This window comes from Gadus chalcogrammus, chromosome 4 (assembly GCF_026213295.1).
Source record: "Gadus chalcogrammus isolate NIFS_2021 chromosome 4, NIFS_Gcha_1.0, whole genome shotgun sequence".
In the NCBI taxonomy this organism is placed as follows: domain Eukaryota; kingdom Metazoa; phylum Chordata; class Actinopteri; order Gadiformes; family Gadidae; genus Gadus; species Gadus chalcogrammus.
In genome coordinates, this window is record NC_079415.1 from 13,606,631 (window position 1) to 13,623,008 (window position 16,378).

Consider the following 16,378-nt stretch of genomic DNA (forward strand, 5'->3'; position numbering starts at 1 on the left):
GCCAAGGGGCCGAGGAATTACGCATTGGGCGGTTGGCCAATGTGCGATAAATGCTTGATAATGCTTATGTTTGAACAATAATAAGGCTTAAACGTCAACTACACAATTTTTATTTATTTATATAAAATGTGTTCCCTTTTAATGCTTAAAAAATTTGCATATAATTAGAGCCAGTGCATTTTCCAATGCAAAATAATAGCATATTCAATAGTAACAAATCTTCATTTATATCATGATGACGTGATATTCAGGAAATGTTATGGTGAACATATTTGTAGGGCGTCCTCTTAGATGATTGTCATAGATATAGGCTGGGCTAAATAAACAGTTGGCAGAAGGCCAGAGCGTAGGCCTACTGGTGATAACCCTAGGTCATTACCCTTCCAGTTCCACCATGACAAGGCACACGTCATTCCAGTTTCACTATAACATAAACATAACATAGACACACATGCTGTCAAAGTTTGGTCTGACACTTCAGACCATGTATTTCATTATCTGTCGTTCCACAGGGTGTAGCAGGCCAACCACCCTTTTCAGTCTTAGAGTGCATCTTGCGAAACGCTTCCTGTATCTCCAGGGGAGATAAGTTGTTGGTTTCAGGAACGTTGATCCCCACAAACGTTGCAAGGGCGATGGTGAAGAACAGGAAAATCAGAAAACAATAGCTTTCCAGATGTTTCTGAACAAACAGAAACAGAAACACAACAACAACAAGCAATGATGAGCAGCAGGAAACATCCAACATTACTTCATATGGTGTGAGGCCTGTGTGGTAATGTCCCGCATCGGGCAGTACCAGACCTACCACAAGGAGAGGGAAGACCATCCCCACGACAAAGAGACCGACCCAGTTGATGCTGCAGGCCAGAGCGTAGCCCGCTGGTTTGTAGGACTGGGTGAAGAACTCCGCCAGCAGAGACATGGTCACTCCAGCTGAACCAAAACCAAACCAAACGTATGACCACACATATATACAACAATCAGGGCATATGCATATGATGTTTTATATATAGATCGAGGTGTTTTGTATGACCTACAGGGGCCGCAGGAAAAGGAGAAGATGCTGAGGAAGATGAGGACGATGCTGCAGTAAGGCATCCACTTGACATGATCCTGGGGAACAAGAGAAGAGACACATGGAGTATTTATTTACACATGCCATTCACTAAATTCACAATTATACTTATTTTTATATATATTTATTTTTACTTATCTTTATTTACTTTACCTTGTATTTTTGCTGCTATGTGGCTGTTGAGGAACTAAGCCTAAAAATGTTTCTCTTGTGTACTTGTGCAATATGAATTAATAAAAATAACTGATTCTGACATCGTCCTGACTGCTGCCTTTCCTCTGGAAGTGAGGGGCAGGTGATTCCACATGGATGTGTGTGGTTGCAGCGATGTTGTTTTAATGGCATTGGGTTGGAGTCTTACTACCTGCAGGTTAAGGGTGATGGTGAGCAACATCTGGGTAACAGCCATGCATCCGTAGCCACCAATCAGAAGCTTTTTTCTTCCTATGCTTCCAACAGCTACAGCCTGCAAGCCCCAAAGGAACATCACATGAACCCTGCCCCCTGAATTAGGAGGTGCCCCCAATAACGGCCCGCATGAGGCGCTTCACGGGGAGATTGGAAGGTCACACTTGTTGATTGTAGTATTTTAGCAATACAAAAACATCAGTCAACACGACTATGTTTGAAAATACTATATTTATAACATTTATATTTATGATACAATTTAGAAATTGTTTTTCACAGAGAAGGTCACAAGATAGAATAAACAATAATTAAAAGGAGATAATTTATGATAAAACCACGGGAGCTTTATTAAGAGGTAGGAGACTATATCTGTGGTGGTTTTCCTCATTTTTCGAAATGTACAAAACAGGTATGTCTTTGCTATTCCAGCAGGTTATGTGTATTTACCTTCTTTTGAAATTCAACTTGCTGTAAATCAGAAGAACAAAGACGTACTGGGGGACTTACACAGATCACAGAAGAGATGACCTCACACAACCCAGTCCCAAAGGCTACGTAATTCAGTTGGTTTTTTGGGATCCCTGCTGCAGTGAACACTTCAGTGGAATATAAGTACACCTTGAGTAGGAGAAAGATATGTTGATATCCGGGCAGAAAATGTTATACATACCTATATATGAGAATATGCTTTCAGCCTGAATGTGTTGAACAAATATAGAAACTGGCGTTTGGCAAACTATGTGTGATGAGAGTGGGGTGTTGACTGGTTGAGCTTAATTCACTACTACGACTAAACGCAAGGGTTTTCTGCTGTCCCACTCAACTCCTCTCCTCATCCCCTCCCTTGTTGATTGTTTTACACTTTGAATGCTTTTTACACTTCCATTCATTATTGTTTTCCTTTTCTTGGATGTTTATTTTGCTTTAAGTCTAAAACACTGCCGGGGGTTGCAGCTCTGTAATCTCAGATCCAGCAGTACTACTATGTTATAGCAGAACTTCTGGAGGTAGACGGCAGAGTGCGGTACTGGAAACCAAGAACTGAAAGGGGCGATGTTACGCAACGTTACGCATCGATACGTATCTTTACGCAACGCTACGCTGCTTACGTCGTTAAGGCTGGTTTATGCTCGGTTACGTAAGCGTAAGCGCAAGCGCAAGAGGCCCTTGCGCGCCCTTGCGCCCCCCTTGCGCGACTTCTCACGTCTTGCGTGCGTCGGGCGATTTTTCTAGACTTGCGTCATTTTTTACGTAAGCTTTTACGCGAGCCGCCCAGCCTGCAAGGCTGTGATTGGTTTGCTGGTCTGGTTACTACTTCCTGTCTGGAGTATCACCCGGCAGGCTCATATACAAAAGCATTAACCTGAAGTGAAGTTAACTTTGCTGCCAACACATTATGTCGTTTTAAAATGTAGAGAGATATGCACATTTATACAACCCCAATGATCAACAACTTCATCACCCCTGTTCCTCTGTCTGTTGCCATCATTCACTGTGTATGGGGAGAACACGATCTGGCACATAAACAAACCAACGACTCCCACAGACAAAGACGTCATTCTCGAGGTCGTCTTCAACGAAAAACTTTCCTCCACATATTACTCCACCTACTGTTCTGGCGGTAAATTGCTTGGCAACACGCGCAACACGCGCAACCTAAAAGGGAGCATGAATTGCTTTGAGTAAATTTTGCGCAACAACGTAACACCAACGCTGAAGCATGCAGCCGCCTTTACGCTGCATCACGCATCATCCTGTTTTGTTACGGAGGTTTTCTACCGCTTCTAGAGGGGCCTATGATAGTACAAGGCATTCTAAACCAAATTGAGTAACGAGAGCTGCAAACAATGTTTCAGCATATTTGTTGAACATTTGAAGAAACATAGCCTTAGAGTTCAACAAAATTAATATTAATTTTAGCCTCATCTGGCCTTTTGGGTGTCAGATAAATTGATACATACTTAATGGACAATAAATCTCCATTTTGGCTTTATTTAGTTATTTTTCCTGCTATGCAGTGAAATTAAGTTTGGAGAAGACATGCCCCATCACATGGTGACATTATTTACTATATTCCATAAGCCATAACGTAGTAATTATCATTGACATTCGCCTAACCTAGCCTACCTAAACTTGTTACTGCTGATTTTAAAGAAAAGCCATTCAATATTTAGTGTGGTAGGGCTAGTACATCAGAATGTATCATTGGATTTTTTGATTGCGATACTTTTGAGAGAATTGTAGAGTTGTAGTAGGTGTAAAATCTGAAATAAATGTAAATATACTGTATCCTGTAATCGTTCGGATCTGTAAAGATGCTAGCAACATGTTGTAATCGCTCACAACTTTAAAGATGTTAACAACATATAGTAACTACGTGCAGCACCCGTGGTTGTTGGCGTTGGCCGACATTCAACAGTTGAATATTGACGGTTTTTGGGCAGTGCACCAAATTTTGACATGGGCAGTTTAACAACCAGCCTTTTGGATTGGTCTTGTGAACACTTATCAAGAACTGTATGCAGTTAAAGAATGTGATGGTACATTGAGATTGAGAAAAGACTCATCTGGTTTCAGATTTAAGTTTCTATTCGCTGTAATATTCCCAGGGGCAGGGGCAAGGAGAAAAAGTTCCCCTTTACAAAATTGTAAAATTTTTCAATACGTGATTTTATACTTTATAGTTTGTGACATCACATGTGGAAGTCTCCATCGAGGTCTTTAATGGTTTGCAGAACACTACTTAAAAGGTTGAATTAAAGATGTACTGATCATGAGTCGAGATAATCGCAAACCACACTTGGTATGAAATTGTTGCAACACACGTACAGTTCTAGTGACTGAGTATCACTCACAGCATTGATGCCACACAGCTGTATGGTTACGAAGTTAACAATGACTGTCAGCACAACCCATCGCAAGGGGCGGCTCTGCAACAGTTCCATAACCGAGTGGATTTTAATGTCCTGAAGTTCTATTTTCTCCTGCAGCATCTCCTGAGTTTCCACACTGTAGTCCCTGGAACCCCACAACCTCTTAACAGCTGATGGAGAATGGACACAACACAAAGGCCTTATGGTTAAAGACATGTGGCTAGATGTGGCATTAAAAGGTACTCAACGTTATATTGGGTTTGAGGTTGGTAGGCTGACCTCTTTCAAAGCCCTCCTGGTCTCCCCTGTTCAGCAGGAGGTAACGGGGGGACTCTGGCAGGAGAGGAAGGGTGAAGAGCTGGAACAGGGCAACAAACCCACTGAACCCTAGCAGCCAGACCCAGAGGTCCTCTGTTCCCAGCAGCTCTCTGCAGAGGAACCATTAATCAATCCAATTATCAGTACTGGATAGTTTCAGATTATAATGTCAAATGTGTTTGTTTTCTAAACATTTACACTCAAAACAATGTGTGAATTGTCTGTGGCCAACATAAATAAAAGAACACAATCAGAAGTGTAAACCAATCCCCAGAAGATGTCTAATGGATCAGCATTGTTATTTCAACACAGTGTGACTCAACACACTTCTCTGGTGTGTATGTGTTCACTCACTTGATCCCCAGGAGCTGAGCAAAGAACTTCCCTAAAGAGGAAAAGGTAGCAGTAGTCACACCCACCGTTCCTCGCAAATTTTTCGGGGCGGATTCAACCAAATACATCGGATGAACGGTTAAGATGACCCCTTGAGAAGAACCACAGGGAGACATGATTTAGAGAGAGAACAGTCGATTATCCATAATTGAGTGGCTAATTATCTTTTTAATTCCAAATATACATTTATTATGGTGTGTATGATTGTGTGCATGCCTTTGTTGATGGTGAGGAGAGTTATTGAGTAACTATCCATGAGAATCTATAGTAAAAGGGAAAATATAAATAGGTACAGGATATTCTTATGGGCTTACCGGTGTTGACGCCATAGAGAAAACGTGCAACCATGATCATCTCAAAGGACACAGCTCTTTTACTCAGTATCATCAAAACTGCGGCCACGATGGCCACCAGATTGTTCATCAGAAGACATTGCTTTCTTAGGATTAAAGAGATTAGAAGATATCAACTTGGACTGAAGCACTTTCTTAAAAATTGTTCACAAAGAGACTGGCAGACAAAAAAACGGTTAAAAAAATTACATAATTGAAAACTAGCAAACAGGGACATGGTTAACATGAAGCATTGGCAACTCAATACTGACAACTGATGGCCTCAGTCCGTCAGTCAGTACAGTTTTATATTGGCTAGATGTGGGTCTGATTTGCCAAAATGAGTTAAAGGAGGGTGCTGTAGCTCAGTCTAGAAGTCTGAAATTAAGCCTAGCTTATTCTTAGAAGAGGGATATGACCGAGGATGGTCAAGACGGCAACACTGAAAACTTGGATGATGATGATGTCCAGGATTGAGGAGGTCCAAGATGGAAGAGAGTCACTACTTTCTCCTGGAAGGAGTCCTGTAGCCGGGCCAGAGGTCAATTTCAGGGTTCACGGTCTGACGGCTGAACGTGAGGTGGATTTGCAGGTTTCAGGGAAAGTGACCATTTCTGTGACAGGGTTTCTCGTTCTGCACATATGTGGAACAGGCCACCACAAAGTAACTGATAACTCCTTCTTTGATGGGTCACCAAAATGTATGAACTCTAGTTTTCTATCAGCATTATTAGTGCCAGACCCTGGAGAAAATCTTGGTAGAAACAAACCCTAACCCTTGGATCCATAGCCCTCCCAATGATGATCCCGAATCTCCCAAAGTCCAATAGAATCATTTCAGTTGAGTCAAATGGAAGATCTTCTGGTGCTCGGTCTCAGGATAAGAGAGGAGGATCAAATCTAAGTTACACCCACCAAGCTTGACATTAGTGACTAATTTTGGGGATGTTCTTGAGATTCGTGTCGTCCATCCGAAGGATGAAATGGATAGTTGGAGCCCTCCAGTCAATGTATCGAATTCTCTAGAACCAGACTCACTTCCAGAAAAGGTTGACAAAGCGACGGGAGAAGTCCCAAACTTGTTATACTTTGCAATACTGTGTTAATAAGTATATTAACTCAACATTTGACTGTAAATACTTTATAAAGAATCAAATCGGGTTATTTAGAGGAAATATCATAATCACAAACATGTTCCAAAATAAACACCTGCAACTAGCCAACCAGCAACCTGCAATCACTCAGGGTTAGATATTAAAACGATTGCATGGACGCTGGATTTCTACACTCTGGCAGGTAAAAATACTAAATTCTAAAATGAAATGTTGGACCCTGATCCCACCAGAAGAATGAGTCAGGGGGACGGGGGCGCCCTCTCCTCCTAATGAGAGGCTTCTGGTTGTACAACGTCGGCTCCTGAATCCGGATGCGGAGCTGTCATTCATTATTTTTCTCAGGAAGAAACACAGAGGTGTTGAACCCTATCAGTGCGGATTGGAGTTCTTCGAATTGGTGATCCTTTTCCGTTCCTATGTCACGGTGACTCTGCAGTAACCACTGACCTGCCGTACTTCTTGCCCATTTGTACCGCCAGCAGAGAGCCCAGCAGACCTCCGACGCAGAAGATGGAGACCAGGAAGGACCAGATCAGAGTCAGCTGCCACTCCTCCAGGGGGAGCCCATAGCGCTCCGTAGACGTTGTGTTCACCAGCTCCTTTATAAACTATAAGCACCACTTATAAGCTTCTGACCAACTGCGTGCGTCCGTCCGTGTGTCCGTGTCCGTGTGTGTGTGTGTGTGTGTGTGCGTCCGTGTAATGTTCAGTAAAATCTCATATATTTGAGGGATGGATTCTATGGACTGCTATTTTAGAACAAGAACCAGGGTGAGAACCTAGAGAGATCCTTTAACGTCTCAGTAACTGAATACACTCTGCAAGTTAGACACAAAGCATGTGATGCATGTTATAAATAAAGCTCTATATCTATGAAGTTTTGCTTACCAAAGAGGGAGAAGTCATGACTGCTATATTGAAGCCATACTGAAACGTTCCACCGATTCCAGTAATGAAGACCGCAGCAACTAAGAGAGGACACTCTAGCTGCAGAAAGAGAGAAGGTTTCATCTTCATATCCTAGTAAGGGGCTCCTTTAAAAATACACTTGTACGCCATATAATAATGATACAAAGTAGCATCACTCACCAGGGACGTGGATTGCTTTGCCATTGCTGAAGTAATGTCCTTGTCCTGTCTAGGATGTGGTCAGATACAGACGCTTTCAGACTGGTGGCGTTGAAACATTAACTGCTCACTGTAATGGTCACGTTTTTAAAGCACAGGCTCTTTAAAACAAGGAGAAAGAAGAACATCCATTTATTCAGTTCATCGTCTTGAACGGTCTCCTTGTGTGGGCTGTTGCATTAGTAAAAGGAGTCCAGTACAGGGACAGCAAGGACGATTTCAGTAAAAGATTTGAACTTGGACTTTGATTGCAGGAAGACATTAGTGTCTGAGGCGTTTCGGACATACATTTGGAATGTTTCGGAATGGCCAACCAATTATTATCGATAATGAGCCATCTCATTCAGATTTTTTTGTAGCATAAGGCTCAATTGTTTAGGTGAACAACAATGAACGTTTTTATAAAATAATATATATTAAATGCATAAATAGTTCAATAATTTCTTTAAGAGCAATAACAAACAGGATATTTTAACAAATTAATATGGGCAAATGAATAAAGGGATTAAAGTGATGTTGAAACCAAAGTAATGTGTGACGGGGAAGACAATATGGCTGTGATTAGTATGCATAAAGCACCTCACAGTAAGGTTGACCTTCACTTGTTGGATCAATAGAGGCTGTAGGAGCAGAAGGGAAAATACAGACTGAAAGACGCTGAAGTTGAAGTATGTCGTAAATCGTTTATTAGTTTGAAAGAATAGAGATTATGATGCCTATTTTTTTAAACATGTTATATTTATTAAGTGCAGAGGAATGCTTTTGATATCTTAATAAAACAGCGCTAAATAAAGGTTATAAAACTGGTGGTTATTTGAAATATATATAAATATATATATATATATATGTGTGTGTGTTCGTGTGAGTGTGTGTGTGTGTGTGTGTGAGACTCTGTTAAAAGTCTATTGATCTCAATAATTGCTAAACCCTGGCCCTGACCCTCAGTAACAGCACAGTTAAATATTATCATCATGCTGGGAGTCCTTAACTTAACTGTGTATTTCCATGAAAATCAGTGACAAGAAATGGCAAAAGGACAGCTTTCATTGAATGAAGTAAATAATTATCTATTTAACTTGATCTATGAAACAATCTGCGGACCAAAACAAGTGCAGATGGTATGGATTGTGGATCAGATCTATAGGAAGGGACAGACAACTGATTTGGTGTTTTAATCCATTTCTCCACTGCAGACTCTGGGAGAGGAAGAAGTCACCTCCTCATATAGTTCAGGCTACCCCTATGTTACAAGATAGGGTGGAGATACTGCTGGGGGAAGCCTAGGAGGCAGGATGGGTGAATGGTTAGGCAGACCCGAGGATGCAGTGTTCGGGTCCCCGGTTAAAGGTTGTATCAACAATGTTGGGCGATGTCACTTCTGTTGGTGTTTGAAGCGAGATCCCAAACAAACAGAACCTTCCGTCGTTTGTGCATCCAGTAAAAACTATCATAAACGCAGTGCAAAACCCCACAACACCAACCCCTTGTCATTGATTGGTTGGTGTACTATTTATTTTGGTTTTCACAAATCAGTGACTTTATTTCCAGGGTAGCGGCACATAAGCTTATGGTATGGACTGTGTTCATATGACTAAAACAAGAATGATTGTTAGTAAAGATCAACTAAGCAATTCTTCACGGGGACTTTTTCAGAAGCAGCCACCTTTTGTTAATAACCATCAGCAAGCAAAACAGTTTGAACATCCCCAAAACTTTAAGCTACCCTAGTACTTGTTGCAACACTAAAATGAATTTGTGAATTATGAAAATAGTTCCAACTATTTCCCAATGTATACAAGCAATGGATTATTAAATTCCTTCCACATTTATGAAACATTCAAGCTCATTCAAACACTGCAAGCCATTTAATGCAGCCAAACAGCCAGCATGTTAATTCAACACCTGATACCCAGGGGCTGGCCAATTAACGTCCCTAGAGAGCAGAAGGCAGCAGTACACCTGCCATTCCTCGCTCACTCTTTGGGGCACATTCCACCAAGAACATTGTGTGAACAGTATGCTGACCCCTTGAGATGAGCAACACGGAGCCATCATTTATGAGAGCAGTCGATTCCCTTTAATTGTGTGGCTAACGACCAAGTAGAAATTGATTGCATGATATGTGTGTGTGACTGTGTGTCTGTGTGTGCGAAGTCTTGTCCTGTCCAACAGGACACATTGAGCACTAGTCGCTGTGGTAAATTGTCTACCACTTAAATCAAATATTGAGTTTATGTTTCCGTCTGAGAGTCAAATAATTAATTCATCAATACCTGTAACGATACACAGCTGATAGACACAGGATCTTATTCCAGTGGTGTTGGGAGCAGTAAAGACAGGGAAAATATATATTTATGTTTCAAACATTCATTTTTGCTTAGTGATTTGTTGTGTTTTTACAACTTAAGTTTGTTAAAAGTTTAATCACATGAGCAGAGACTAGAGTGAGAAAGAAATATCACCCCTTACCAACTTTTGTCGTAAGAAAAAATAGATAAATCAAATTATTTGAAATAAAATACAATTATTATGGCCACATAGCCCTAGAATATGACCATAATGCAGTACCTCAAAAACTGGGTTACACCAACAAGGCTTTAAGTGAATCAACAATACTTCTCTTACTGTCTATTACTGACTGGCCGCTACTGGCTTACCAGCAGAGACTCCAGCAGACCTCCGATGCAGACCTCCGTTTCAAAGAAACCTGCCACTCCTCCAGATGGAGACTGCAGAAAGTCATTGTGCTCAATGTTTGAGTAAACATTGTTGAACATCAACCAAAAACACATCTTGTCTATTTTGGGAAAGATCAATTGTACAAATCCAAGCTGGGCCATTCTAATAATACAAGTTATATGCAAAGTTAGAACAAATATCTAATCTGTTTCTATTAAAACACCATACCGTATCTCCCTATCGGATCTCTCAATCCGCCTACTGGAACAACATGCAGTAACGGCCTTCAGGGGGCGACAAAGGGTTGACTTACATTTATTTACAGCTTGTCTGTGTGCATGTGTGTGATCGTGTGTGTGTGTGTCCTCTTGCAGATGAAGACCCCTGTTGTCCTTGCTTGTGGTCATAGTGTGTCATGGCAACAGAGACTGTTGGGGGAGGGGGGGGGAATGCTCAAGGAGTCATGGCACAAACACAAAGGCCCCACCCAGCCGTGGCGACGGCTGATTAGCATGAATAATGGAAGACCCCCAGGTTCCTGCTACACGGACCCTTCAGGTTCTTAAACGCTGAATATATCCTCATTATTGTAGTGTGAACCCTAGTGCAGGCAGGGTGACCTACTCAGCTAGGGCTTTTAAAAGAGCCCCACCCTATCCCACCCTATCCCACCCCTGCCTGTTCCATCAACCCCCTCATCCCACCCCACTATTCCCCACCACCACCATACACTACCCCACCGCCACTATCCCACCCCGCCCTATCCCACCCAATTTCCAATTCTGGACCATGTTTAGTAGCACTTAACCAGCAGCCAATGAGCGGGAGGTCCAGCTGAGGAGCGATGGAGGAGCAGAAGAAGCAACAGAGGAGAGGTAGATAAGCAGTCTCATGTTCCCCGTCTCTGGCCGTGATGAAGCCCTTAATAGCTCGGTGTTAATGGGGGGCTGGGGTGGCACGCCGCTGCTCTTGAAGCTGGTCTTTAAGGTACAGAAGGTCAACGACATGGTCGACATTCCCCTCCTCTGGGGAATGAGAAGAAAGAGGAGACGACCTGAAGCAGAAGACCGACCTTGGAAAAGAAACAGGAAGGGGTGTTCCTCATGAGCGGAGGCGATGGGAGGACACCTGGTCCACGCACTCCAGCAGGTTTGCAATTAAAAAGCCTTTATTAACGAGTGGGCCGTGACAGAGCAAGCACAGCGCTGCGTATCGCATCGGGCCTTCCTCAGGGGGTTTTCCTCAAACTACAAATGTTGTTTCCTTCTGATTCCGCTGGGGGACAACTTCGTATGTCTCCCACAGCAAAAACTCAAATATGTGGAGAGTAAAATCTAAATCTGCCTAAAGGATACAGAGGAATGCTGGATGTGTGCCTGCAAACACATTTCAACATTTCAAAAGTATTTATTCGGAATATTTCAACTCGACCAAACGCACCCACTATTCAAAGCTTGGTAGCACTTCCACATTGAGGTTATTCAAGGATAACCTGGAGATCTGAAAATCACTGAAAAAACCAAGTCCCACAATGTGGGATGTTTAAACGTGGGGTATTCTCTCTTGCCCCAATTATCAAACTTCTATCCCACATCTGTATGGATAAGTACCCAAACTACTGAATACATATGTTTCCTTATCCAAGTGAACACACAAGTAGCCATCGGACCATATTGCATCATGTTTGCTTATTTCTGCCCTCTAAGTGAACACTAGTGTTATTGTCCACTACACTTTGCAGGTCATCATATCATCACCCCCCTGAGGGCGTCCCAGGGCGAGTCCCACAGCAGGATGTGTTCTGATGTATTTTGGGCATCACTTGCTTGTCGTGCTTTACAGAAGAAAATGGGAAAAAAAAGGCCCAGACGAGTCTATAAATAGTTGAACAATTGAATGACACGTGTGTGCAGTCAAATATACCATCATAGGCTCCACCCACAATGTGTCCCTGGAACAGTGGCCAAAAATAAAGCGGCAGCATGGCTGCACGTCACCCTTGGGAGGGATGTGAACCCGTAACCCGGGGTGAGAACCCCTCCCCCCCGCCCCCCTCCTCCTCCCATGTGGCCAGTATTGCCCTTCAGCGAGCCACTTAAGCCAGATTGCTTCAGTAAATCTTCAGCCCCAACACAAATGACTCGCATGTCAGTTGAGGGAGACGCAGCCCTCTGCCCGCACACAGTGAGCAGCGCTAGGCTAACCGCCATCCATGACTATCAGCCAGGCGGGAGGACAACATGGCTGCCAGAGAGAGACCAAGAAGAGCCGGTCTGCCTTCCTCCCAGAATACAGGGGGACGGTGAAAGTCTGTGTGCATATGGCCCTCCCACCCACAAGGGATTTGGTAAACACACCTGTTCAGTCACTAGCGTGGCTAACACCCTCGTACAGCCCAAAGGTCCATTGCTGTCAGGAATAACGTTCCGATTCATTTTTTCTCGCATGGCGGATGACATAATGAAATGAATCGTCAAACGGGCCTTTCAGGAGCCATCAGGGTCCATTAGCGGTCACTATTGACGCAGCCGATACTCGATAGCATTCAGCTTAGCTGATTAAATGAACAGAAAGAGAGAGTTGTCCATTTTAAAAGGGCTTAATGGTCCCTTGACTGCAGGCTCTCTACACTATAATGGAGTGATGAATAAGACGGTACAAGCTTCTGGATCCTCTCTGACAATATGCCAACAACTGATAATACATTTACAGTTAGATCTCGATTCCTCAATTCCAAAATAATCGACTAACTAATCTTAATATGACAGTATTAACATTAGAAGAGTATACATGATGAGCATCCTGTCTCGAGCAAAGCTGTCATGACTACTTGAGCTTAACTTAACCTTTTAACCGCTCCCTTCTGCCCTCAACACCATTACCAGGGGAGCATGTCCGCAGCCCCCAAAGTCATTCATCACTAATTCATTGATGCTTGGGAATAACCGCTGGTGAGAGGCTGCACCATACCGGTCCTTCCAGTTAACCACAACAAGGTCTCCTCTCTGAAACCGGTAGCTTGCGTTCTTTTTTGGTTGGAAACAAAAAACGTGATTTCAAAATGAGTCTATCCACACTTGGAGCCACACTTGGTAGAAATCAACCAGCATAAAATAGCCTCCAATGAATACTGGAGGACAGATGGTGACATCAGCCTCCCTCACAACAGACTCGCAGGTTACTCACTCTCTAGTCTTATGCAGGTCTCCTCTCTTATAAACGAAAAGGCTGTTTCCTCAAGGTACTGTACTACTTGTTAAAGAACTGTTGATGAATCGTTAAGCCTGAGTGGATAAAAAAAATATTTTATCATAATTGTTGTACTCAAACATGTTAATCGGCATGATTATTGACACATGCTATTGACATGAGGCAAAACATTAAAGGTTGGGTATGGGATTTGCGAAACGCCAGCAGATTTTGAAAATACACAACTCAAATGGTCCTACCCCCTCTCCTTCAACGCTGACTCTGACTCCGCCCATTCCAAGTACATGGACGCCCAATCATGCACGAGCGCGAACAAAGATGCACGAGAGCGATCCATTAGCTAGTTAGCTAGCTCCAGTAGCTACCACAGGATAACAACAAATAAAAGCTTGCTATTTCACGAGCTTTGAGTAAGTGCACGGAGGGGTCATGCGCGGGGAGAGGGGGGGGGGGGGGAGTTTTTCAAGCCCTGCCCGTTCCACAGATGATTGACTTGTTTAATTTTCATGTCAGTACTTCTAACTCAGTGGCTGTAAGTGGGTTATGATAAGGATTTCAAGTAATTTTACAAAAAAGGCCAAAAAAGAGAATTCCATACCCAACCTTTAAGATTATACAATAGGCAAAAATGCATCAATGCAATGCATGTTTACTCAATACTCAGTTAAATCCATTTGAGTTTGAATATATTTTTTGACATATAAATAAAATAACCAACTCATTCACCCTCCAACAAGAACACTGAGTGACATTAGGGTAAAGGGTATATTGATTCAGGATATTGATTGGTCATGATGCTTATGGTAGGGTAAGATTAAAAGGGGACGGTATGAAAGTACCTCAGAACTAAAGGCCTAACATGCAGGCTATCATCATACAAAGACACAGCCACCACGCCGTGTGTTCATATAGCCAACAGCATCGCACAGGAAAGCCCAGCTGGTTTCCTTTACATTAAGGAAGTACAACTGGGATCGCAAGGAATGATTCAGGGCAGCTGGGGGAGTGTGTATTCCTGTGGTATGAAAGTGCGCCAGCTATGAAATACACAGCATCCCATACAAACCCTATTCTAAAAATGTGCCACATACCTTCTGTAGAAAAGTGTTTGACTATAAATGTTTATTCCAATGATAAACCAGAACTCCAAAGCTGCTATTGGGTTTTGCTGGTAACTGAAATATGTTACAACCACCAATCGTTATTTCCTGATAATTAATTAACTGATTACCTACACGACATACAATTATTAGCTCTTACATTTACATTGACATTTGGGGAATTTAGCAGACGCTTTTATCCAAAGAGACTTACAATAAGTACATTTTTCAGAAGAAAGAGAAACAATTTATCACTGTCGGTAAAGGAGCTTTTCTTTTTACACTAAGCTCTTTCATTTTAATTTATAAGTGTTGTTTTTATTTAATGAATAATAAACTTCATTGAGCTTTTGGCGTTATAAATTGGTCAGTGTGCGTACCTTAACATCTTAATTGTGCTCTTTCAAATGCTATATAACTTAAAACCTAGGCTATAAATTATGGCAGTTGTTTATTTTGATGAGAACTTTTCAAAAAGTAATCCGTTACTTTCCGAAAGGTAATCTGTTACTTCTGAAGAAAGTTATCTTTAACTTTTCAAAAAGGCAATCAGTTTATTTTAAAAATAGTTATCTGTAGCTTTTAAAAAAAAAAAGATCTGTTACATTTCCAAAAAGGTAATCTCTTTTTTTTCCAAAAAGCTATCAAAACTTTTCGAAAGAAAAATCCCAAACTTCTCAAAAAGTACTCTTACTTTCCAAGAAAGTCATCTATTACTTTTCCAAAAGGAAGCCTTTATTTCCCCCAAAAGTTACCAATCTGTTATGGGGTTTACTACCCTTTCAACTTTTTGTTTTTCATTAATGCATTCATATTACTCCGGTCATTCACAAAATAAGTTCCCTAGTTCATAAGTCTATGCATATGATCAAGAATATTAAGATTCTTTCCTTTATCCTCATCATAAATAACATTAAATAAAGCAATAAATTGTCCCATTTTGTTGCCTTTATCGTGGCTCAAATCAAAAGGGGCAACTGACATTTTAGAAACAAGTCAATAATAAACATATTTGTAATGTTTTAAGGGAATTCACCTGCAACATAAACGAGCAGATGCGATCCCACACCTGCTACCATGCAGTTGAGCAGAGCGCTGCGATTCCTTCAGGTAACCTCAATTCTAGCTTCCTCCTTTGAGTCCCAAACACCGGCATGGCTCCGTCATGTGTCATGTGACAGCAAGAGCTCCTATTTTATAGAGGTAGAGCCTAGATGTTGGCCAGACCGAGGATAGCCTCTGCACGCACACACGCACAGACACACACGCAAACACACGCGCGCTCGCGCGTGCATACACTTTACACAACTTCCGCAAATAGGACTGGGATGTCACGTGATAAGACAGATCCATCCAATCAGCAGCGAGTGCGCATTGCGATCCTGTGCAGAATCCTTTTTTTTCTTTTTTAAAGGGAAGGTTGAATGAAACAACTTTCAGCACCGTGGATAGCTCTACAACACGAGGACAAGCCACTGTGCTCTGTTCAGTCGCGAATCAAAACAGACCGAACAGATTATCGCGAGAGCAGCTTGACCCAACAATTAAAGTATTTGTATGGTATTATTTGAGATAATGTGTGCATGAAATTTGAGCCATAAAGTAACAATAAACAAACAACACCCTAATAATAGTTGTTACACTAGTTGCACTGTATCGTACCATATAGGAACAAATATGTTTCTGCTGCAATACGAAGACGTTTGGATGACAGGTCCAGTCTTTGCTTTATGGCTCCCCAGTT

General features: G+C 42.0%; 1 protein-coding gene across 3 annotated transcripts; it reads right to left on the bottom strand.

Annotated features, from left to right (window-relative positions):
- Window positions 1–100: 100 nt before the first annotated feature.
- Window positions 101–15,860, bottom strand: slc2a11l (solute carrier family 2 member 11, like). Of its 3 annotated transcripts, none has more exons than XM_056589478.1 (13): window positions 15,671–15,860; window positions 7,607–7,746; window positions 7,406–7,504; window positions 6,965–7,125; window positions 5,385–5,509; window positions 5,032–5,161; window positions 4,639–4,787; window positions 4,342–4,529; window positions 1,994–2,104; window positions 1,443–1,544; window positions 1,041–1,116; window positions 809–936; window positions 101–682 (listed from the first exon to the last, which is right to left on the bottom strand). In XM_056589478.1, exons 2-13 carry the CDS (start codon window positions 7,628–7,630, stop codon window positions 458–460), a joined length of 1,518 nt encoding a protein of 505 aa, XP_056445453.1. In that variant the 5' UTR covers window positions 7,631–7,746; window positions 15,671–15,860; the 3' UTR covers window positions 101–457. The 3 variants fall into 3 exon arrangements, with proteins under 3 accessions (XP_056445453.1, XP_056445454.1, XP_056445452.1); XM_056589479.1 differs by having other exon boundaries at window positions 112–682; window positions 7,607–7,655; XM_056589477.1 differs by lacking the exon at window positions 15,671–15,860 and adding an exon at window positions 13,774–13,958 and having other exon boundaries at window positions 112–682; window positions 7,607–7,655.
- Window positions 15,861–16,378: the final 518 nt, after the last annotated feature.

What these genes read in the sequence shown, in the direction of transcription:
- slc2a11l (XM_056589477.1), bottom strand. Translation starts at nt 13,871, where the DNA reads ATGGATCGCTCTCGTGCATCTTTGTTCGCGCTCGTGCATGATTGGGCG. An exon ending in TCAGCGTTGAAGGAGAGGGG is followed by an intron (nt 7,656 to 13,773) that starts GTAGGACCATTT and finishes ACCACATCCTAG; the next exon opens with ACAGGACAAGGACATTACTT. An exon ending in CCATCACCCTTAACCTGCAG is followed by an intron (nt 1,117 to 1,442) that starts GTAGTAAGACTC and finishes CTTGTTCCCCAG; the next exon opens with GATCATGTCAAGTGGATGCC.